Source organism: Dermacentor variabilis, unplaced genomic scaffold (assembly GCF_050947875.1).
Source record: "Dermacentor variabilis isolate Ectoservices unplaced genomic scaffold, ASM5094787v1 scaffold_16, whole genome shotgun sequence".
Taxonomy (NCBI): Eukaryota; Metazoa; Arthropoda; class Arachnida; order Ixodida; family Ixodidae; genus Dermacentor; species Dermacentor variabilis.
In genome coordinates, this window is record NW_027460324.1 from 5635662 (window position 1) to 5659087 (window position 23426).

General features: G+C 45.4%; 1 protein-coding gene across 7 annotated transcripts in view; it reads left to right on the top strand.

The window, feature by feature from the left end:
• The window catches only part of LOC142568035 (glutaminyl-peptide cyclotransferase-like), a 124377-nt gene that overhangs the window by 47819 nt on the left and 53132 nt on the right, over window positions 1-23426 (top strand). For all 7 annotated transcript variants that reach the window (XM_075678116.1, XM_075678112.1, XM_075678113.1 and 4 more), the window contains one exon: window positions 18180-18290. In XM_075678116.1, the coding sequence (XP_075534231.1) occupies window positions 18180-18290 (111 nt within the window). The remainder of the gene's footprint in view (window positions 1-18179; window positions 18291-23426) is intronic.

Consider the following 23426-nt stretch of genomic DNA (forward strand, 5'->3'; position numbering starts at 1 on the left):
TATAAATGGTATGTGCTTTTATGACATCCAATTATTTAGCAGGCTTATATCAAATTATGCTCTATATCGAACTGATAGGCGTTTTTTTGCGAGTTCGATATAGCCTGGTTTGACTGTATACCCATATGTATTGTAGATGTATCGAACATTCTTTTTTATGTTAACTTTTCAGCTTTCCAATATCGCTTTTAGCGAACGGGTCCCATATAATTACAGCATATTGTGACGGACAGTTAAGGGAGTCCAGATACAACTATTTATTGTGGGCTAACTTGTGCCCTGGAGGTAAATTAAAAGCGCTGCCGCATTCTAAACGGGAGATCAGGAAGGCCTTCTTCTTCTCTCTCGAACCTCGCATCACCTCGTCTCCTTCTTGTAGACGCCGACAACGGCCACCTGGGATGAGAGTGCGTGTGGCGAAAACATGTGCCATTATTTCGTATTTTCCTCCAATATGCCGTTGTCCTCTTGAGGGGGGCGCATGAACCTGCGTGCATTGTTTCTGCCTTGTATCATTATCCCCCCTCCAAAACGCATCGTCCCGATGCGTAAAGCGACGAAATTGTTCACAAGCTGTTGTCGATACTAAAGTGGTATATGGCACAGAATAGATGTTTGGTCGAATATTCACTGCCTGTCATAATATGGCTTCAGCCTGACCACATCTACAGTTTCTGTGCGACGCCGGCATCATGATGAGCTCACTTGTCCTTCTGGCGTAACTCGTAGTTCAGGGGACTGATGCGGCGAAGTACTCGGTAAGGGCCGAAATAACGGTGCAAAAGCTTTTCGGACAGGCCGCGCATCCGCACGGGAGTCCACACCCATACTTTGTCGCCTGGTGCATACTCGACTTCCCTTCGCCACAGGTTGTATTGGCCCGCGTCGATGCGCTGCCTTTGTTGAATGCGATGTCGCGCCAGCTGACGTGCTTCTTCGGCCCTCTGTGTAAAGTCACTGATGTCAGGGTTCTGTTCTGTACTGTCGCTGACAGGCAGCATTTCATCCAAGGATGTGGTAACTGTTCGTCCAAAAACAAGTTGGAATGGCGTTACTTGAGTGGTCTCTTGTAATGCGGTATTGTAGGCGAATGTCGCATAGGGTAGGATCCTGTCCCATGTACGGTGCTCTAAGTCTACGTAAATTGACAACATATCGCTCAGCGTCCTGTTCAATAGCTCGGTTAGCCCATTTGTTTGAGGGTGATAGGCAGTTGTTTTCCTGTGGCTGGTATGAGTCAGTTTCATGATGGATTTATTTATTTATTTATTTATTTATTTACCCTCAGGGCCTTTCGGCATTAGAGAGGGGAGTGGGTTATACAACAAATAAGAAGAAAATAAATCATGAGCTTATACATAATATGTGCTAATTATACAATGTTAGCTGAAAGTATGATAAATGCAGTAATAAAACATGACATATAAAAGTAACATTAAACAAGAAAAAGGAAAACACCAGGAGCAGTTCGTACAAATGTTTGCTATTGTACATTGTTACCTAGTGCTTTTCGAAAATGATCATTGTTATGAATGGAAACAATGTCAGTAGGAAGATCATTCCAATCTTTCGACGTACGTGGCAAAAATGAATGTAAAATGTGCGTCGTGTGACATGTACCAATTCTAACTTTATGATGATGATCAGTACGGTGAGATAAGTAACATGGTAGCGACATGAATTTTGGATGAAGTGTAGGGTGGTGATACAGCTTATGAAAAAATGAAAGGCGGGAAATTTTCCGACGTGTTGCTAGCGGTTGAAGACCCAGATTCGATTTCATTGAAGAAACGCTTGCACCACGGTAGTAATTCCAAAGAATAAAACGAGTGGCGTTGTTTTGGATGAGTTCAAGGGAATGTATTAGGTTTTCGTGGTAAGGGTCCCATATAGCTGCAGCGTATTCTAATTTTGGCCGTAACAGGGTTTTATAAAGTAGTAATTTTAAAGGAGAGGGAGCATGAGAAAAGTTACGGCGTAAGTATCCCATCAAGCGGTTAGCTTGATTAATTATGTATTCGACGTGATGATTCCATGTTAATTTAGATGTTATATGTAGGCCTAAGTACTTATATGAGGTAGTAGATTCTAAAGCAACGTTATTCAAGTAGTACACAGGCAGATTATCGTTAGATTGGGATACTCTCATAAATTTGCATTTGTTAATGTTGAGTTCCATTCGCCACAATCGGCACCATTTGCTGACGTTATTGAGATCGGCCTGAAGCAGGGAGATGTCGTGTTCGTTAGTAATTTTTCTGAGGATTACACAGTCGTCTGCAAATAAATGTACGTCAGAGGTGTCAAATCGGCTGTTAACGAAGTTCCTGGGTCCATGATAATAATTGCAGGGCACCGTGTCGTAATACTATCTTGGTGACAAAGAATTCAGCCACTTCAACGGCCGTTGCACTGATTAGAGAGGATGTCTCGGCATATCGGTTTAGGTAATCCATCGCTACTACAATCCATCGTTTCCCTGATGACGATGTCGGAAAGGGACCAAGCAAGTCCATTCCTACTTGTTCGAACGGGGCTCCTGGGGGTTCTATTGGTTGAAGGAGGCCTGCGGGTTTTAATGGAGGCGTTTTGCGTCTTTGGCAATCCCGACATGTCCGTACATAATGCTGTACTGAATTCAATACCGTTGGCCAGTAGTACTTAGCATGAATTTGGGCGAACGTTCTGCTCACTCCGAGGTGTCCTGCTGATGGGTCATTGTGACAGGCTTTCGGATCGCAAAGCTGAAGGAACGACGAGTAAAATTTTTCTGTGCTGTGCTCAAAATTTCCTTTGTACATGACGCCATTTCTCATCACATACAATGACAATCCCCGGCAGAAAACTTGTGGAACATGGACAGGGTGTCCCTCGAGGTGCCTGATGAGTAGAAGCAACTCGGCGTCAGACTGCTGGTGTTTGGCCATCTCAGATGTAGTTACGGCTCCAAGAAACGGAAATTCGTGTCCATCTTTCACAGGAGCAGATTCGACCGGCACCCATGATAAACAATCAGCGTCACTGTGCTTGCGACCTGATTTGTACACGACCAATGTCATATTCCTGCAGACTCAGACTCCATCTAGCAAGTCGTCCAGAAGGATCTTTCAGGTTTGTAAGCCAGTACAATGAGTGATGGTCGCTGATTGCTCGGAACGGTCTACCGTATAAGTATGGTCGGAATTTTCCTATGGCCCATATTACTGCGAGGCATTCTTTTTCTGTGGCTGAATAGTTGGTTTCAGCCCTCGAAAGAGTGCGGCTAGCGTATGCAATCACTCTTTCCTCTCCGTTTTGCCATTGAACGAGGACGGCACCGAGTCCTAGATTGCTGGCGTCTGTGTGGATGTCTGTTTCCGCTTCCTCATCAAAGTGCGGAAGGACCGGGTGGTTTTGAAGTCGCTGTCGCAGCTCATTGAATGCATCTTCTTGTTCAATTTGCCAGACGAAAGGCATATCTTCTTTCGTTATAATCGTGTTGACGGTTCGGCAACCTTTGAAAAATTTTTGATGAAACGCCTGTAGTAGGCACAAAGTCCTAGGAATCGCCTAACGGCCTATTTATCAGCTGGTCTAGGAAACTTTTCTACTGCTGCGGTCTTCTCACGGTCAGAACGGATGCCTTCGGAGCTAATTACATGGCCGAGGGAAAGGAGCTCATGGAAGCCGAGGTGACATTTTTGTGGCTTTATCGTCAGCCCTGCTGAACTAATAGCTTTGAGCACAGTCCTTAGTCGTTCCACATGCTGAGCTAAGGTGGTAGAAAAAATCACAACATCGTCAAGATAAACCAGACAGGACTGCCACTTTAACCCGGAGAGCACGGTGTTCATCATCCGCTAAAAGGTGGCAGGGGCGGAATAGAGGCCGAACAGAAGTACCTTGAATACGTAAGTTCGTCTGGTGTGACGAATGCTGTCTTCTCACGATCCCGTTCGTCTACTTCTATTTGCCAGTATCCGCTTTTGAGGTCGAGAGAGGAAAAGAATTTCGCATCCCGTAGTCTATCGAGGGTGTCATCGATCCTCGGAAGTGGATAGAAATTCCGCTTTGTGACGACGTTTAGCTTCCAATAATCAACGCAGAAGCGTAAGGTCAGATCCTTTTTCTTTACCAGCACCACAGGCGAAGCCCACGGGCTGGTTGATGGTTGAATTACGTCATCTCTAAGCATTTCTTCGACTTGTTTGCTGATGATCTCTCTCTCCTTCGGTGACACTCGGTAGGGATGCTGGCAGATAGGCCTCACAGCTTCGTCGACAATGATACGGTGTTTGGCGATGGATGTTCTCTGGACTTTTAATGTCGTTGAGAAACACGAGGCAAATTCTCGTACAAGGTTCTCTATTTGCTGCTTCTGGCTCGGTGATAGTGCTGCTTCGATGTTGACGGATGCGAGTATGGAGTCTACGTTGTCAGACTCCAGTAGTGCAGCATCGGAAGGGCTCAAATCCGTAATGTGTTCATAATCGTTAAGGTGGTCAATGACGGTTCCCTTCGCAACATGCTGGACTTCATTTCCAAAATTAGTCAGGAAAACATTTGAACACCCGTCACGCAGCTGAACAAGACCCCTTGCCATACAGATTCCTTTTTTTGAGTAAGAGCCCAGTGTTACTGTCTGCTATTCCTTCATAGTCGCTGAATACGGTGCTTCTGACGGCGACAGCTACGCTGGATCTTGGGGGTATCGTGACGTCGTCGTCTATAATCTAAAGCGCATTGAATTGTTCTTCACACGCGAACATCGCGATGGCGTGCTTCGTTGAGAACGACAAACAGGATTACTGCGAGTTGATAACTGCACCGTTCGCCTGCAAAAAGTCCATTCCAATAATTAAATCCCTTGAGCATTCTGATGGGACAGTGAAACTGGCGACGTATGTAAAGCCGCGTATTCCGATTCTAGAAGTGCACCTGCCCACCGGGTTGATAAGGTGTCCACCGGCGGTTCGAATTTGCGGTCCTCTCCAAGGAGTCAGCACTTTTTTTGGTCTTCTGGCAAGTACTTTACTCATAACTGAATGCTCTGCGCCTGTGTCTGCTAAAGCAGTAATTTCGCAGCCGTCTATAAACACACATAAATCGGAAGCTACGTCACTCTTTTCGCAACTGCTCTCGCGTCCGTCGTTATATTTCAGAATCAGCACTGGAGGCTCCGTTCTTGTGTTGACAGTGGCCTCACCTCCACAGGTCGCCGGTATTAGTTTTCCCGACGTGGGCTTTGGGGGCGTCGCCTTGGGGAGCTTGAGGATGGACGCGGGCTCAGTGATCGATACCTCAGCGGCACTGTTGACCGAGGTTGGTGTTGCTGTGAAGTCTGCGAGCTTTGGCGCGTTGACAAATACTCCTGGATCTCGAAAGGGCGTTCACCGTTTCTTGGGCAAGGAGCGTTTACGGAAAACCCCCGAAGTCCCGCTCTGCGGTATTCGCACATTCTGTAGAGATGACCAGCTTCGCCGCAGTGGTAGCACAGCGGGATTCTATCAGGAGTGCGCCATATGTCAGCCTTCCGGAATCTCGTCTCCGGCGGAGACGGCAAGAACCGAGGTTCGGGTACATGCGCAGTTGCCACGATGAAAGTACGTCCTGGAGATCCTCTGAGTACCTCGGCGTACGATACCGTCGTCCGTACCGGTGACGACGCTTGCGTCTGTGCTGGCAGGTGCTGTTCGTGGACTGCTTGTCTCACTTCTTCGCGAACCACTTCTTCTAACGAAGAGACCGCTGTAGGGCCGTTGTTCAGCTGTTGCCTCTGGAGCTCTTCTCGAACCACAGATCTTATGAGTTCTCGTAAGACCTCGACGCTGTTCCCGAACATTCCCGACATTGCATCTATAGAGGTGACGTTCATATTGCGGTTGTAGAGTCTCGCACGCTGTTGAAGAGTCCTTTCCATAGTTGTCGCCTCGGAGCGGAATTTGGCAACGGTGCGTGGAGGGCTGTTAGCCAAACCAGCAAAAAGCTCCTGCTTCACACCGCGCATCAGGTGCCGAAGCTTCTTGTCCTCACTCATGCTCGGGTCGGTCCGGCGGAATAAGCGGGACATATCTTCGAGATACATTGCCACGCTTTCGTTGTTTTGCTGGCTTCTTGCTTGCAAAGCGGCTTCAGCTCTTTCCCGGCGGTCTGTGCTCGGATACGTGGCCAACAGCTCCCATTGGAAGTCAACCCACGACCGGTGGACAGCTTTGTGGTTTTCAAACCACGTTCGCGCACAGTCTTGCAACGAAGTAAACGTTGTGGAGCTTCCAGTTTTCGTCCCATCCATTGTAGTCGGCGATGCGCTCGAAGCTTTCCAACCAGTCCTCGGCGTCTTCGAAGGTATCGCCGTGAAAAGGCTCGGGCGTTCGCGGCTAATCAACAACGATGCGGGTTGAGGTTGTCTGGGATGTCATTTCAGTATTGTCCGCTGCTGCTATTATAGTCTGCTCCGGCAAAAGAGGAAACTCAGGCGGCTCACCACGTAGGTCACGGCTCATGCGCTGGTGGACAGGCGTAAGCTCGTTGGGTCTGAGATGGCGTGGTTCCGGGCGGCTTTCTCCAACTCGAATTGGGCTGGAAATCATTACCCAGCACCTCCACCAGAATTGTAACGGACAGTTAAGGGAGTCCAGATACAACCATTTCATCATCATAAGCCTAGTTACGGCCACTGCAGGGCAAAGGCCTCTCCCATACTTCTCCAACTACCCCGGTCATGTACTAATTGTGGTCATGTTGTCCCTGCAAACGTCTTAATGTCATCCGCCCACCTAACTTTCTGCCACCCCCTGCTACGCTTCCCTTCCCTTGGAATACACTCCGTAACCCTTAATGACCATCGGTTATCTTCCCTCCTCATTACATGTCCGGCCCATGCCCATTTCTTTTTCATGATTTCAACTAATATGTCATTTACCCGCGTTTGTTTCCTCACCCAATCTGCTCTTTTCTTATCCCTTAACATTACACCCATCATTCTTCTTTCCATAGCTCGTTGCGTCATCCTTAATTTCAGCAAAACCCTTTTCGTAAGCCTCCAGGTTTCTGCCCCATACGTGAGTACTGGTAATACACAACTGTTATACACTTTCCTCTTGAGGGATAGTGGCAACCTGCTGTTCATGATTTGAAAATGCCTGCCAAATGTACCCCAGCTCATTCTTATTCTTCTGGTTATTTCAGTGTCATGATCCGGATCCGTGGTCACTACCCGCCCTAAGTAGATGTATTCCCTTACCACTCTCAGTGCCTCGCTACCTATCGTAAACTGCTGTTCTCTTCTGAGACTGTTAAACATTACTTTAGTTTTCTGCAGATTAATTTTCAGACCCACCCTTCTGCTTTGCCTCTCCAGGTCAGTGAGCATGCATTGCAATTGGTCTCCTGAGTTACTAAGCAAGGCAATATCATCAGCGAATCGCAAGTTGCTAAGGTATTCTCCATCAACTTTTATCCCCAATTCTTCTCACTCCAGGTCTCTAAATACCTCCTGTAAACATGCTGTGAATAGCATTGGAGAGATCGTACCTCCCTGTCTGACGCCTTTCTTTATTGGGATTTTGTTGCTTTCTTTGTGGAGGGCTACGGTGGCTGTGGAGCCGCTATAGATATATTCCAGTATTTTTACATATAGCTCATCTACACCCTGATTCCGTAATGCCTTCATGACTGCTGAGGTTTCGACTGAATCAAACGCTTTTTCGTAATCAATGAAGGCTATATATAAGGGTTGGTTATATTCCGCACATTTCTCTGTCACCTGATTGATAGTGTGAATATGGTCTATTGTTGAGTAGCCTTTACAGAATCCTGCCTGGTCCTTCGGTTGACAGAAGTCTAAGATATTCCTGATTCTATTTGCGATTACCTTAGTAAATACTTTGTAGGCAACACACAGTAAGCTGATTGGTCTAGAATTTTTCAAGTCTTTGGTGTCCCCTTTCTCATGGATTAGGATTATGTTAGCGTTCTTCCAAGATTCCGGTACGTTCGATGTCATGAGGCATTGTGTATATAGGGTGGCCAGTCTTTCTAGGATAGTGTTCCCACCATCCTTCAACAAATCTGTTGTTACCTGATCCTCCCCAGCTGCCTTCCCCCTTTGCATAGCTCCCAAGGCGTTCTTTACCTCTTCCGGCGTTATTTGTGGGATTTCAAGTTCCTCTAGACTATTGTCTCTCACCTTATCGTCATGGGTGTTACTGGTACTGTATAAATCTCTATAGAACTCCTCAGCCACTTGAACTATCTCATCCATATTAGTAACGATATTGCCGGCTTTGTCTCTTAACACATACATCTGATTCTTGCCTATTCCTAGTTTCTTCTTTACTGCTTTTAGGCTTCCTCCGTTCCTGGGAGCCTGTTCAATTCTATCCATATTATAGTTCCTTATGTCAGCTGTCTTACGCTTGTTGATTAACTTAGAAAGTTCTGCCAATTCTGTTCTAGCTGTAGGGTTAGAGGCTTTCATACATTGGCGTTTCTTAATCAGATCTTTCGTCTCCTGCGATAGCTTACAGGTCTCCTGTCTAACGGCGTTACCACCGACTTCTATTGCGCACTCCTCAATGATGCCCATAAGATTGTAGTTCATTGCTTCAACACTAAGGTCCTCTTCCTGAATTAAAGCCGAATACCTGTTCTGTAGCTTGATCCGGAATTCCTCTAGTTTCCCTCTTACCGCCAACTCATTGATTGGCTTCTTATGTACCAGTTTCTTCCGTTCCCTCCTCAAGTCAAGGCTAATTCGAGTTCTTATCATCCTATGGTCACTGCAGCGCACCTTGCCGAGCACGTCTACATCTTGTATGATACCAGGGTTCACGCAGAGTATGAAGTCGATTTCATTTCTAGTCTCACCATTCGTGCTCCTCCACATCCATTTTCGGCTAACCCGCTTGCGGAAAAAGGTATTCATTATCCGCATATTATTCTGTTCTGCAAACTCTACTAATAACTCTCCTCTGCTATTCCTAGAGCCTATGCCATTTTCCCCACTGACTTGTCTCCAGTCTGCTTCTTGCCTACCCTGGCATTGAAGTCGCCCATCAGTATAGTGTATTTTGTTTTGACTTTACCCATCGCCGATTCCACGTCTTCATAAAAGCTTTTGACTTCCTGGTCATCATGACTGGATGTAGGGGCGTAGACTTGTACAACCTTCATTTTGTACCTCTTATTAAGTTTCACAACAAGACCTGCCACCCTCTCGTTAATGTTATAGAATTCCTGTATGTTACCAGCTATATCCTTCTTAATCAGGAATCCGACTTCTAGTTCTCGTTTCTCTGCTAAGCCCCGGTAGCACAGTACGTGCCCGCTTTTTAGCACTCTATATGCTTCTTTTGTCCTCCTAACCTCACTGAGCCCTATTATATCCCATTTACTACCCTCTAATTCCTCCAATAACACTGCTAGACTCGCCTCACTAGATAACGTTCTAACGTTAAACATTGCCAGGTTCAGATTCCTATGGCTGCCTGTCCGGAGCCAGGTATTCTTAGCACCCTCTGCTGCGTCACAGATCTAACCGTTGCCGTGGTCAGTTGCTTCGCGGCTGCTGGAGACTGAAGCCTAGGGTTTGATTGCTGTATTCATATTGGAGGTTGTGGCCAAGTACTGCACCAGTGTGGCCAATCCTGCTCTGGTGAGAGAGTGCGTTACCAGTTCTGGTCACCGGGATCAGGCCGCACTCCAGGCCTGTTTGTGCAATTTTCTCAACACACGGTTTTTTTTTGCATTTTCTGGTGGAGAATTGCGCGGCACCGGGATTTGAACCACGGTCCTCTTGCACGAGAGACAGATACTCTACCGCCCCCGCAGGAGTTAAATTAAAAATTAAATTATGGGGCTTTACATGCCAAAACCACTTTCTGATTATGAGGCACACTGTAGTGGAGGGCTCCGGAAATTTCGACCACCTGGGGTTCTTTAACGTGCACCTAAATCTAAGTACACGGGTGTTTTCGCATTTCGCCCCCATTGAAATGCGGCCGCCGTGGCCGGGATTCGATACCGCGACCTAGTGCTCAGCAGTCTAACACCATAGCCACTGAGCAACCATGGCGGGTCCCGCTGGAGTTGTACGCTTCATTTAACCTACAGTGGTGCCTTATTTGATCAGTCAAGGTGGACCAATCTGAGCTCGGTTATACCGCACGGATGGCACTCGGCTAGAGAACCTGGTATTTATGACCTGCACATGTGTGACCATACATAATTGAGGACATATATAATTTTTTTTTTAGGAGGGTTCCCGTACAGTGATAAACTAAAAGAAAAGACATTAAAAAGGGGGAAGAAAAAGAAAAAGAAAGAAGAGAAACAAAAAAAAGGAAGAGAACAGGTGATTTGAACTCGTGACCCTTGGATGTTGCCCCGGGAAGATAGCTCAGTCAGTTGGTTCGTCAGGCCCCAGGTTACTTTGAAGCACCATAGCTCCTGCTCCGAGTCTCGTACTTACTATTTATTGTGGGCTAACTTGTGCCCTGGGGGTAAATTAAAAGCGCTGCCGCATTCTAAACGGGAGATCAGGAAGGCCTTCTTCTTCTCTCTCGAGCCTCGCGTCACCTCGTCTCCTTGTTGTAGACGCCGACAACGGCCACCTGCGATGCGAGTACGTGCGGCGAAAACACGTGCCATTATTTCGTATTTTCCTCCAATACTCCGTTGTCCTCTCGAGGGGGGCGCACGAACCTGCGCGCGTTGTTCAACTATGGTTCTGCCTTGTATCATTATTCTAAAATGGGGCGAACTAGTGGTTTGTAAGCCAATAGACGTACTGTTGATGTCGAGCATTTTGATATGTGTCCTAGGAAAAACAACTTGGGGCGGCAGTTTGCTATTACTGGTGTCAAGGTGCTTTGGCCAGAAAAGATCCTTTGTTATGTACAAGCCCAGGTATTTGTACTGCGTTACCACTGACAAAAAAGCATTTTCTGCACCATAGTGATACAGTAGTGGCTTCTTTTTTTAATGTTATCCGCATATATACTGTCTTTTCAAAATTAATGCACATTTGCCATTGTCTACATCATTAAACTACCTTACTAAAGTCCCTGCTTAACCTGGGTTGGTCTTCTTCAGTTGTTATTTCATCGTACAGCATGCAGTCGTCAGCATAAAGCCTGATTTTAACAGAGAGGTTAGTGACAATATCATTTATATATAACAAAAAGAAAGGGGCCAAGAACGGATCCCTGTGGGACGCCAGAATTGACGGCAGCTGTATCAGAGCTTGTTTTATCTACAGTAGCAAACTTGTGGCCGTTTGTAAGTCAGGCTTTAATCCATGCACATATTTCTTCATTTTTAAACACAGCTCCTAGCTTATGAAGCAATTTAACATGAAACACCTTATCAAATGCCGTGATGAAATCCATGAATATTGCGTATGTTTGTTTCCCTTTGTTTATAGGGCTAGCAAAGTTATCGTATTTACTCGAATCTAGGCCGACCCCGATTCTAAGCCGACCCCCTAAAGTCCAAAGCCAACAAAAACATATATATATTACCTCGAATGTAGGCCAAACAAAAAAAGCGGAGACAGTGTTCACAAAATGCAAACAGCATTTATTGAATCTGAACGAGCAGAGCTCATTCAATGTCATCGTGGCTGCTAGACTCGTCGCTGTGTTCCTTGTCACTGTCACCTTCAAACAGTGCACTATCTTTGGTACCGTCAAGCGCATTAGATATGCTGCACTTTTTAAAGGTGCGCACGATCAAACTACTTGGGATGTCGTCCCACGCTGCAGCTGCGATAGCGATGCACGTTTGATGCGGCCCATTGCCATTAGCATGTGGTCTTCGTCAGTCAACCAGTCCGTGTAATATTTCCACAGACGATCCTTGAAAGGTTTGTTGATGCAGACATCAAGTGGCTGCAACTGGCCCGTCCTGCCACCAGGTATGACAGCGAGGTCCGTGTTCACTTGGGCGAGCGCAGCCTTCACGTTGTCGGTCAAGTGCCCACGGTAAGAGTCGACGACAAGGAGCGAGTTCTTTGTCAGAAGAGCTCCTGGACGCCGTCGCCACACAATCTTAACCCACTCTTCCACCATCGCACCCGTCGTCCACCCGTTCTCATTTGCCCGCACAATGACATTTCTTGGGAAAGTTTCTCAAGCAGGCAGTGTCTTCCTTTTAAATATCATATTGTCACGTGGTAGTGACGGTTGAGAAGACAGCAAAACTGTGATTAACGAAACGAGTGTTTTATTGGGCGAACTTGTGCCCTCAAAAACAGGCTACACTCAAAGAAGGATAGTAGCAGCGAAAACGATAGGCGGTCGTCGAAAATCTGATCAGCGGGTCAAGCGCGTCCGCTTTTATACAGCAGTCGTCAAATGTTCCAGACTAATCGTTCGGACCCACGTGCCTTCCACAAAGTTCTACACCATTCACGTCACGCGATGAAATTAGATAACACAACGTTTGGCGACAACAGACAGCTGGATAGAAGCATCGATAACTTTCCAGAAACTTCGGATACATGCAGACATGTCCCGCGCTGTGCGATTACATTTGTTAGGCGGCGAATCGTGGTCGCCCGATAAAGATAAGTACACGTGCCAATACCCCCCTCTTAAAGAGCATCGTCCCGATGCTACAAATAAAAGAGAGCGAAACACAAAAGGACACTTATTAAGCATAAGTAACAAAACAAAGAAGAGAAACAAAGTCCAAAGGTCAGTTACGCAAAGTCCCAAAGTTCATCAACGCTGGTAGTACGGCTTGAGTCGCACAACGTGGACAATTTCAGGTCGTGAGCGTCGCAGCTGTGACAGTGAAATGCCGTCTGGCACGACCTCATAGTCCAGTGCGCCAATACGTCAGATGATCTTGTACGGTCCGAAATAGCGACGCAAAAGCTTCTCGCTCAGTCCTCGTCGGCGTATAGGGGTCCAAACCCAAACACGATCACCGGGCTGGTACTCGACGAAGCGTCGTTGGAGGTTGTAGTGTCGGCTGTCGGTACGCTGCTGGTTCTTGATGCGTAGGCGGGCGAGTTGTCGGGCTTCTTCGGCGCGTTGGAGCTGACCCTAAAGTTTGGAATATGATTATTTGAAAAAAACTATCGGCCTAGTTTCGAATAAATACATTATGTATGATTTCAATTAGTTGAGCAGTCGTTGAAAGGCCACTTCTAAAACCATGCTGCATGTTTGTTAAAACGTCATGTTCATCTAAAATACAGTTATGTGTTTAATAATTATATGTTCTGAGAGCTTACAAGATGTTGTTAATGAAATTGGTCTGTAATTTTTGATCGAAGATTTATCCTCAGATTTATGCAAAGGCTTTAGCCTAGCAATTTCCCAGTCTTCCGGTAATGATCCTTCGTTGATTGACCTCGTGAATAGAATGTACAGGTATTTTGCAGACCATTTAGCATAATGCTTTAGAAAACAGTTTGGAATCTCACCTGGCCCTGGAGGTTTTTTAATGTCAAGATTTAACAATAAATTTAGAATGCCGTGTTCCGTAATAACAATGTCAGAAAGGGAAGGCAGTTCAGCAGAAAGCATGGTAACCAGCCGTCATCACTTGTGAATACACTCTTAAAATGGTTATTAATGTCACAGCACACTTTTTCTCATCCCACACACTTTCGCCATTTATAAGAAAGGTTTCAAAGAGACTGGTGTCACAACCCTCCCGAATTTCTCGGGAGATGATCTGATAAAGTCGTGTAGTAATGTGCTGTGATAGTGCTCTTCGACAATTTTTTCTTTAAGTGTTTCAGTTAAGTTATCAATAGCGGTTTTTAGTTGTTCACCGTCCTTCACTTTGGTGCGTTTTGTTTTTAATCACTTAAGTTCCCGCCTCGTTTATTACGTCTCCCGCTTAATCCATCGATTACGGTGCTTGGACTGGTTCAATATTTTAGGAACAAAACGTTCCACACAATTAGAAATGAGGCACTTGAAAAAAAACCAGAGGTTGTTTGCACTACAATCAAGGCCTTAAAAGTGATCGTAATTAAAAGCTAGCACATCTATTATACAGTCATCATGAGCTCTCGAAAAATGTGGAAATGTTTGAACTTTATTTCTTCGATTGATTGAAGTTCTTTTTAGCGTCAGGACAACTGCCTTATGATCAGAAATACCTGATGTTACTGTACATGAAATGCTGTCTTTTATGGCGCCACTCACAAAAAACAAATCAAGAATGGATGCTGAATCATTTCTAATTCTTGTGAAATCCTTGACAATTTATAGTAAATCCAAGTTAAAAGCTAGATCGGTCACAACACTTTCCGCACTCTCAACTGAATACGAAGAAAAAGCATCCCAGTAGATATTTGGCAAGTTGAAGTCTCCGGTTAGTATTAATTTATCATCTCGCGTTTCATATGAATGCATATAAGTTGATAAGCGCTCCAAGTTATCAACAGAGGACTTAGGAGCTTTGTACACAGTTCCAAGGATATATCTGAAATTATTCACGTATAATTTACAAAATATGCTTTCTACGTTCGGAACGTCAGGCATTGTCTGCAGCATAATGGAAGATTTATACAGTACAGCAATACCTCCCCCTCTTCTGTCCCGGTCCCTACGTAACGCTTTATAATTATTTGGTACGTATTCACTGTCATATATATCATTGCTTAATTAGGTGTCGGTTAGTACGGCCACATCAGGGTCTAGTGTAAAAAGCATGCTCTCAAGCTGGGCAGTCTTATTCACGACACTGTGGCAATTCATGTTCAGAATTATGAGGGGCCTACTGCTCATCTTGTGAATTCATTTCTTTTTAGTAAGTTTGAAGCGCTTGCCGTCCATGCTTAGCTTATCAAAAATCAACTTCACCTTAGCATTATTTTCTTTTTCCTGTATTGCGTTGAAACTGCTGCAGTGGGCAGCTATATACTGTTCTTGATCGTGTGTGCCTCGTGCATTTTCTTGTTTACATGAGATCTAGCGGTTGGAAAACATATCTTATGATCGCAGTTTGGCGACATACTGAACATTGGTGCCGAAAAATCGTGTTTTCCGGGAACGTATGAATAACTCTATTGGGTCATTTTTTTGTGTTCTCGATTACGAACGTTGGCGCCAGGAAAACGAGGTTCTACTGTATTAGGTCAAGGATGTTCGCAATTTCTTGCATAATGTGCATTGGTTCTGAGACCAACTGACTGAGGTTAAAGTTTAAACATACATCAATGAAGTTCTTGGCCTCTACATGACATGTTAATAAGAATGTACCTAGATTCTGCCAATCAATTTTTGCTTAAAGTCACCGAAAAGGAGAATGTTTGCATTTGGTTAAGTGGCAACGAGCTGTTTTAGGCAATTCTTCAGATGTCGACAGTAGTCTGGATTAGTCTGTGGTGGTCTATAGCAAACGCCAAGAAGCACCGTTTCGGTGGGGCTTGACAGATGAGCCACAATGATTCATTGTTGGATCTGACATGTACAACAGAACATGGTATACCACGCTGAATTGCAACAAGAACACCGCGACCATTTTCGGTTGTTACGGTAAACATGGAATTCGGGTAAATGAGGTAGGATTTCGGCATCTTAAAGGTAATCGCTCAACCAAGTTTTAGTTAGTGTCAGTATGTTGCTCCTGAATTAAGAAGTTATGTTCTATATGAGTTCACGCTTTGGAAGGAAACTATGGATATTAGTGAATATCGCGGAAAATGAGAGGAGGTTGGAAAGTTCTGCGCATGGCGTTTTGTTGGAGCATGGTGACGGAACAATTGCTATGCAATTTTTTTAATGGCATTGGATGAGGTATCAAAAACAGAACGTAACGTTTCGGTTTTAAGTCGGTTTTAGATCAGTTTTAAATTGCAAGGAAAACTTTGTAAATCTAGCTTTGGCAAATGCAGCTAGTTGTTTGCGCGCGCGCATGTCAAACGGGGAGCGGAAAGGCCTCGCCAATGCCAAAGTCAGTATTTTTTATAAGGAAAGTATTTAATAGGATTGTGTCTTTGGTTCTGGAACACGTGAACTTCACGATTATGGGACAATTTTTACCAACTGAATGACAACCAAGGCGACAAGCTCTTTTTAAGTCATGATTCCGCGGCTATTCATAGATTATTATGACAAAACTCGGCGATTAGTTTTTCGAATTTGGCCCATGTTTCACTGTAAGTAGGGTTTGAGATACCAGAGAAGATGAGGTTATTTCACCGTGATTAGTTTTCGGCGGCATCTAGGCGGTTTTCTAGTTCTTCAATCGTGCGAGACATGCTGCTTGTGTCTACCTGTATCTTTTCAATGTAGTTTCGGAGGGGAAGGAGTGCTTGGCAGTGTATTTCTAGATCATTCATTAGGTTGCGTAAGTCGGTTATTGTTTTATCAGTAGTAATTGACTGGTATTTGAGGCTCTGTACTTGGATAATTAACTTGTCTTGGCCTACAGCTGTTCTCTGAAGCACTGCCAGCACAGCATCATTTCCGTTAGGACCCAGGTTAGTTTCACTATCTCCCGGTAACATGAGCAAAGAATTAATAACACAAGCACACTCAGTGGCAGTGGCAACACAGCATCATGGGCTGAAGAGCTGCACCAAAACATCATTGCTTGATTTTTTGGCAAACAGGGTATAGGGTTTACTAACCTGCATTGCAAAGATTAACGGGTTAAATAACTGCGTTGAGGTGCAGTCACCGAGCCCATGGGGCGGTGCTGGTGCTGAGAGCACTTTTATGTCCTCTAATACTGTTACTATCGATGGTGATGTGGCCGTCATTGCTGCGTTTGATTCCGTTAGCCACTGTTCCCCTGGTGGCCCGGTCATCCCAGGTGGATAGTTGACAAGTGGCAGCTGGTAGTATCCTGACGCCGCTTTGGAGCATGGCAGTGCTCACTGCAGTGACGCACCAGTAGGGATGCGCGCCGAGGTCCAACAGTAGCACGCTGGCAAACACCCGAACAATCATCTGCATAGCAAAGATCAGCGGTATAGATGGCTAAATTGAGGTGCAGTCAACAAGTCTATGGGGCAGTGCTGGGAGCACTTTTATGTCCAATGATACTGTTGACGTCGATGATGATGTGGCCGTCCATGCTGCCTCTGATTCTGTTAGCCACTGTTCCCCTAGTGGCACGGTCATCCCAGGTAAATAGTCCACGAGTGGCAGCTGGTAGTATCCTGATGCCACTTCGAAGCATGGCAGTGTGCACTCTGATGATGCACCGGTATAGATGCGCACCGAGGTGAACAGTAGCAGACTGGCGAACACCTGGACTATTGTCTGCATTGCAAAGATTAGCGGGCTGGATGGCTGCATTTACGGTAGTTTATCGGAAAGACATACTGGCATTCATATCTCGTTTACGTTGTGTCTTGTGATGAAACGTTTAGCCTTGAACATTCTTATGTAACACGAGTAAACCACTCATTGGTAGGCATACCCTCAAAAGTATATTAAACTCATATTTAATTTGTGACTGAATCTCAGTGAGTTTCGGTGAATGAAGCTAGCTGACTACAGAAAACAATTTACTAGCACAAATGAGTTTCTACTAAATTTTGGGTGCCATCAAATTTTTCCGGGAATCTTTGATAAAAAATAATCGCATAATTGTTATGCTATGGTATAACGTTGGTTTGAATGAGATTACGGTTTGACATTCTATTCCGGGCTTGTGGCGCTATGATGCAAGGGCGAAGCGATGGTAGCACAGTAGCTACAGTAAGGCAGGGTTAGCAGAATGCCATTAGCGAGTGGCACATCTTTTTTTGATGCTTCTCTGTTCTGAACACAAAACACTGTGGAGCTGATTAGCTTTTAGCACAAAGGCCCATGTGAGAATGTCAATGTGTTCAGTCCACTGATCAGGAGGCAACTTACGCAAGTGTGTATGCATACAGCATATTTAACAGATTTTTAAAAAAATTGCATCCTGAAACTGCATAGTGGGCTGTAGGGGATGGGGCTCTGGATTCATTTGGACCATCTGGTGCACCTCAACGTGCACCTAATTAAATCTAAATACAGGAAAATTTTTGGCGTTCTCTCCACGGCAACTTAGAATCAAACCACCGTGGAGGCAGTGCGGCGGGTCTTGAGGCCAGAAATGGCTAGGCACGATGCAAGCACCCTCTGTGTGTAGAGAGTGTACTAGCCAGTGAAGAGGGTCTGCAATTCATGTGTGTCATGAGGGAGTGCCCCAGTGTTGTGCTCATTCTGAGAGCTGCTGTCTGTCGTGACCAGGTCCACAAGAGCGGGGTGTTCCTGGGTGCCACTGACTCTGCGGTGCCCTGTGCCCAGCTGATCTACTTGGCCACAGTGCTCGATGACAAACTGAAGGAACAGAAAAGGCGGGTAAGGCCGCAAGCAGACTCTATGGTGCAAAGTTCTGTCACCATTGGGCCAGCAATTGTGTTGTTGAGTGTTGTAAACTAGCATAGTGGTGTAACATAGGCAGGTATAAGACACCATTGAAGTTTGTTGGATAAAGAAGGTGAAATAAAATTAGGGCAAAACCACATGTAACTCAATATCAATTAATGATGCCTTGTTCTTGTTTAGATAGTGACGACTCTTCACTCGTTTGCTTTATGTTATCTGAAGAAAAAAAGAAAGTGCATCAGACAATTTGCAGACAAATTTGTTGAAATTTACAGACCTGCTGACCCTAGTTACTATGGGACACCTCGCATTGACTGCTCAGGGAATAACTGGCCGTGGCACAGAACAAACTCTTGTGCACATGCTCGTAATGCCCAGTGGTCACAGCTAGCCTGGCGTTGTAAACCTTCAATGTTGTGGTCTCCACATCTTTCTTGGAGGCCATGGCCAAGTCCAAGAACCCACATTCCCACATTACATGGGCACACTAGCTGCCGTTTACTGCCGTTAGCTCAGTTACAGAAAAAAATAAGAAGTTAAACACATTTGTATATGCAGCTGCTGCAGCTTACAGAGTAACTGCTGTTAGGTTTTGCTGTGTCAGTAGTTGATGGAAATTTTGCACATCTGTCACATTTATAGCCACATCTATACCTTGCATATGACCATATAGTCTCCACAACTTGCCCAAGGATCAAACAGTTGCTGTGGAGGAATTAGAGTTAAATGAAACTTTGCACCAATATAGTGCACAATATGGAAAGACTGAAGAGGTTTCCATAAATTAGCTGCTGTAATAACTAGCATAGGTACTTACTAATGTTACCATCTTTTCCTAACAAATGCCTCCATATATATCCTGAAACTATGTTTGCGACTTGTAGACAGAGCAGTAAAGGCTATATCTTTGAGCACGTCCAATTGAGTGCCTGTACATACTAGCTGAGGTTTGCAAAAGTAAGTCATACACTGAGAAGTAATTAACTGTGAACAAAATTAGTGCTAGGTGAACTAACGCAGAAAAGCGACAATGGTCCAGGAGCAGAAAGGCAACTAACTTTATTGCCAAGAACGGCTTGTTCTTATACAGAAAACGCTATGACGTCACAGGGTCGTGTGGCATCACTATATCAGACCATAGTTAGATATCACAAGACGTCACACACAAAGCTTGCGCTACGACATTCCTTTCCACTTAAATTAAGTCCACACTTAACTTCCTAAAGTCCTCATGTCTAAACCTATCTGGTGGACGTCGCGCACGGCCGCTTCATCGAGGCATAACTTCGGGCTTGCTTGGAACTTCTGTGCTCTGCTCTGCTGGGGATGTGTCCTTGTGTGAAGTCGTCGTTGTTGCCGTAGTTGGAGGGTCGGTTGAAGCCCGAGGATCTGAGTAACTCTGAGTTTACAATCTGAGTAACTACGCCGTCTTCCCAAGCCACATTTTCACCACGAACGCATTTAACAAACACTTTGTCACTCACTAAGAATCCACGTTCAGTACCTCGGTGCTTATCTTTCTGCTGCTTGCTGTTCAGCTGTTTGTTGAGCATATCTTGCTTAAAATCGGGTTTGAGGAATGACAACTTGGTCTTAGGTTGCCTCTTTAAGAAGAGCTGCGCAGGAGTGCTGCCTGTCACACTATGTGGTGTGTTCCGATAGCTCATCAAAAGCTGTCTAACCCGGTTTGCACCGATTCTTGGTATTGCGAGACATCTGATAGCAGCTGCTTTAGCAATGCGCACTTCGTTGTTTGGACCAGACGTTCGGCTGCCCCGTTCGAAATTGGGTGATAGGGCGACGTTCTTGTATGTTTTATGTTATTCTTAGCCAAGAAGTCTTCAAACTCTTGTGATACAAATAGCAGCCCATTATCACTCACAATTTCGTCGGGAAATCCGTACGCCGTGAAGACACTTCGAGGTTTGGAAATCGTTTGTCTTGTGGCGGTTGAGGTCATTAGCCATACTTCAATCCACTCAGAATAGGCATCCACTAAGACTAGAAAGTTAAGCTGTCCTTTCATAGCAAAGTCAACATGCAGCCTTTGCCAAACCTTGGACGGATAAGGCTAAGGGTGTAGTGGTACAGGCTGCGCGGCTGGTTGCACGACTTGGCAAACTCAACAGGTTCGTACGTAATCTTCTACTGCTTTATCGAGACCTGGCCACCAAATGAAGCCTCTAGCCAGCATTTTCATCCTGGAGGTGCCTGGGTGGTCCTCATGTAGCAAAGACAACACAGCCGGTTGCAATGCCTCAGGCACGATCACCCTTGTGCCCCACGTGACACAACCTCCTTGCTCGAGTGATAGTTCTAGACGTCTAATGTAGTATGGCTGGAGCTCGTTAGGCACTTCTGAAGGCCAACCATATCGCATGTACTTGACCACTCTGCACAGTTTGCCATCCCGTGCAGTGGCCTTAGCTACGTCGGAAGAGTTCAACGGAGTGCTTTCGAACATGGAAAAGCATTTCGAACTCTCAGATTTGGGACAAGACGGCAGAGGTAGATGAGACAGAGCATCAGCCACTTCGATTTCAGCCCCTTTGCGGTACTTAACGTATACCGGTACGCGGACATTATCATGGACCATCTTTGCAATCTCGCAGCTGCTTGCGACAGTGTCGCTTTGTTTTGTCCCAAGATGCTTACAAGTGGCTGATGCTCTGTGTACAACATAAACTGTCTACCGAAAAGAAACTTGGGAACTTTTGAAGCCCAAAGATAAGCACTAGGGCCTCTCTTTCACATTGTGCATAATTTTTCTCAGCTGACGTCAGAGTTCATGAAGCAAAGGCTATCGGACGCTCTTCTCCGTCCGGTAGCACGTGAAAAATAACAGCTTCAACGCCGTACGCAGACGAGTCACATTGCAACCCGAGCGGCTTGTGTGCGTCGTAGTAGGTAAGAGCATGGCTGTTTACAAGCAGATGCTTAGTCGCTTTAAAAGCATTACTACACTGCTTCGTCCACAGCCATCATTCTCCCTTCCGTAACAATCTGTACATTGGTTCTGCTATAGATGACACATTCTTCATAAATTTGCTGTAAAAATTGAGCAGCCCTAAGTATGCTCTTAATTCGGTTACATTTGTTGGCTCAGGAGCGTGCAGGATTGCCTTCACTTTCTCTTCTGTCGGGTAGATGCCATTGGCGCTGACCTTGTGCCCAAGGTACGAGACAGAATCTTGGAAAAACTTACATTTTTCCAGCTTTAACGTAATGTTATGCTCCGAAAGCTTGCCTAGCACCCGCTCGAGCGTTTTTTGGCAATCGTCCACGTCCTGGCCTACAGTTATGACATCGTCAATATAACAACCAACATTCGGAATACCAAGCAAAACCTTATCCATCATGCACTGGAACAAAGCAGGGGCACTGGCTATTCCATAAAGAAGTCTGTTATATTGAAAGAGCCCCTTGTGCGTGTTAACCGTCAGAATATGTCTTGATTCTGGGCTCAGTACCACTTGTTGGTATGCCGATGACAAATCTAAGACACAAAATACTTTGCCTCCACACAGTGCTGTTAACAATTCCTCTGGTTGTGGTAGTGGGTAGTGGTCTATTTTAAGTACCGGATTTACAGTGACTTTGTAATCGCCACAAAGGCGTATTTGATCACCTTGCTTCTTTGGGACAAAAACCAGTGGAGTTGCCCAATCGCTTCTACTCACAGGCGTTATTACGCCTTGGCTTTCGAGCTCAGCGAGGCGTTTTTCTGCTTGTTCGCGCAAAGAAAAAGGAAGCGGGTGTGCTTTACAAAACACCGGCGTACAACCCGGTTGCAAAACAATTTGTGCCTCGAAGTTCCCGATAGCACCCAGCGATTGCGAAAAAACATTTGGAAACTTTGCATGAATCTTATCTACTCTGTCTTTGCTGCGCACACTGCAAAGCGATTTCCAATTCAGCCGAAGCTTGTTAAGCCAGGTTCTTCCCAGCAATACAGGTAACTCGCATTCGTGGTTTTTCACAACAACGATTGGTAAAACTGCACTCTGCCCTTCATAGGTCGCAGTTACATTGCATTGCCCTATGACATCCATTTTCTTGCCTGTCTTTAGAACAACCCGAGTTGGTTCACAATGCACCTGCGCAAGCTTCTCTTTGTACACACTTTCAGGTACAACTGTCACTGCGGCCCCCGTGTCCACCTGCATTGACACTTTCTGGCCCTCCACGTTTACAGTCACCACATAACCGTTCTTCACAGATGTGTCGACTGTGCAGTTGTACAGAGTGTGCTCGTCTTCGTCTGACGATTCCATTACTGCATGTGCCTTCAGCTCACTTTTGCTCGTTCGACACATGTTTTGAAGATGTCCAACTTTTGAACATAGCTTGCACGAGTAGTTTTTATACCAGCAATGTTCTCGTGCGTGTGTTTTGCCACAGTGGTAGCATTTTTGTTTCTTGGTCTTGTTTCGTGCCAAGCGTTTATCCTTCGCTTGGTCACGGTCGCTGCGCTGATGCTCGTTAGTTTTAATTTCCACTGCGTTTATGCTCTCCGCCCGACTTCGTGCTTTTATAGCGGCTGTTTGATTCGCGGCCAATTCGCTGTCAAGAGCTATTTTGCATGCCCTTTCAAACGTGAGTGCATCAGCCGTGAACAACACCTTCTGCGTTTCTTCACTTCGGATCCCAGCTACCAATCTGTCGCGTAGAGCGTCCAGGAGAAATGGCCCGAAGTTACATTTGCGGGTTAGGTGCTTCCACTCTACTACAAAGTCTTCGACACTTTAGTGGTCAAGTTGCACTCGGCAGTTGAATTTGCACCTTTCTGCAATTACAGACGCCTTCGGGCTGTAGTGGATTTGCAAGAGCTCCTTTACTTCCGCGAAGTAAAGTCTTATCTCCTGGTAGCAATGGAACAACCAAGTTTTTGAGAATTTCATATGCTTCTGCACCAATTACTGTCAAGAAAACAGACCGTTTCTTCACTTCCGCTATCTCGGTTGCCCTTATGTAATGCTCAAATCGTTCTACATAAAATTCAAAGTTCTGAGCCTTAGGGTCGTACTCGTCTAGTCTGCCGAGCCGGGACATGGCTTGGTAGGAGAAGTAAATGTGTTACTTGTTTGAATTCTGGATCTCTTGCTGGCC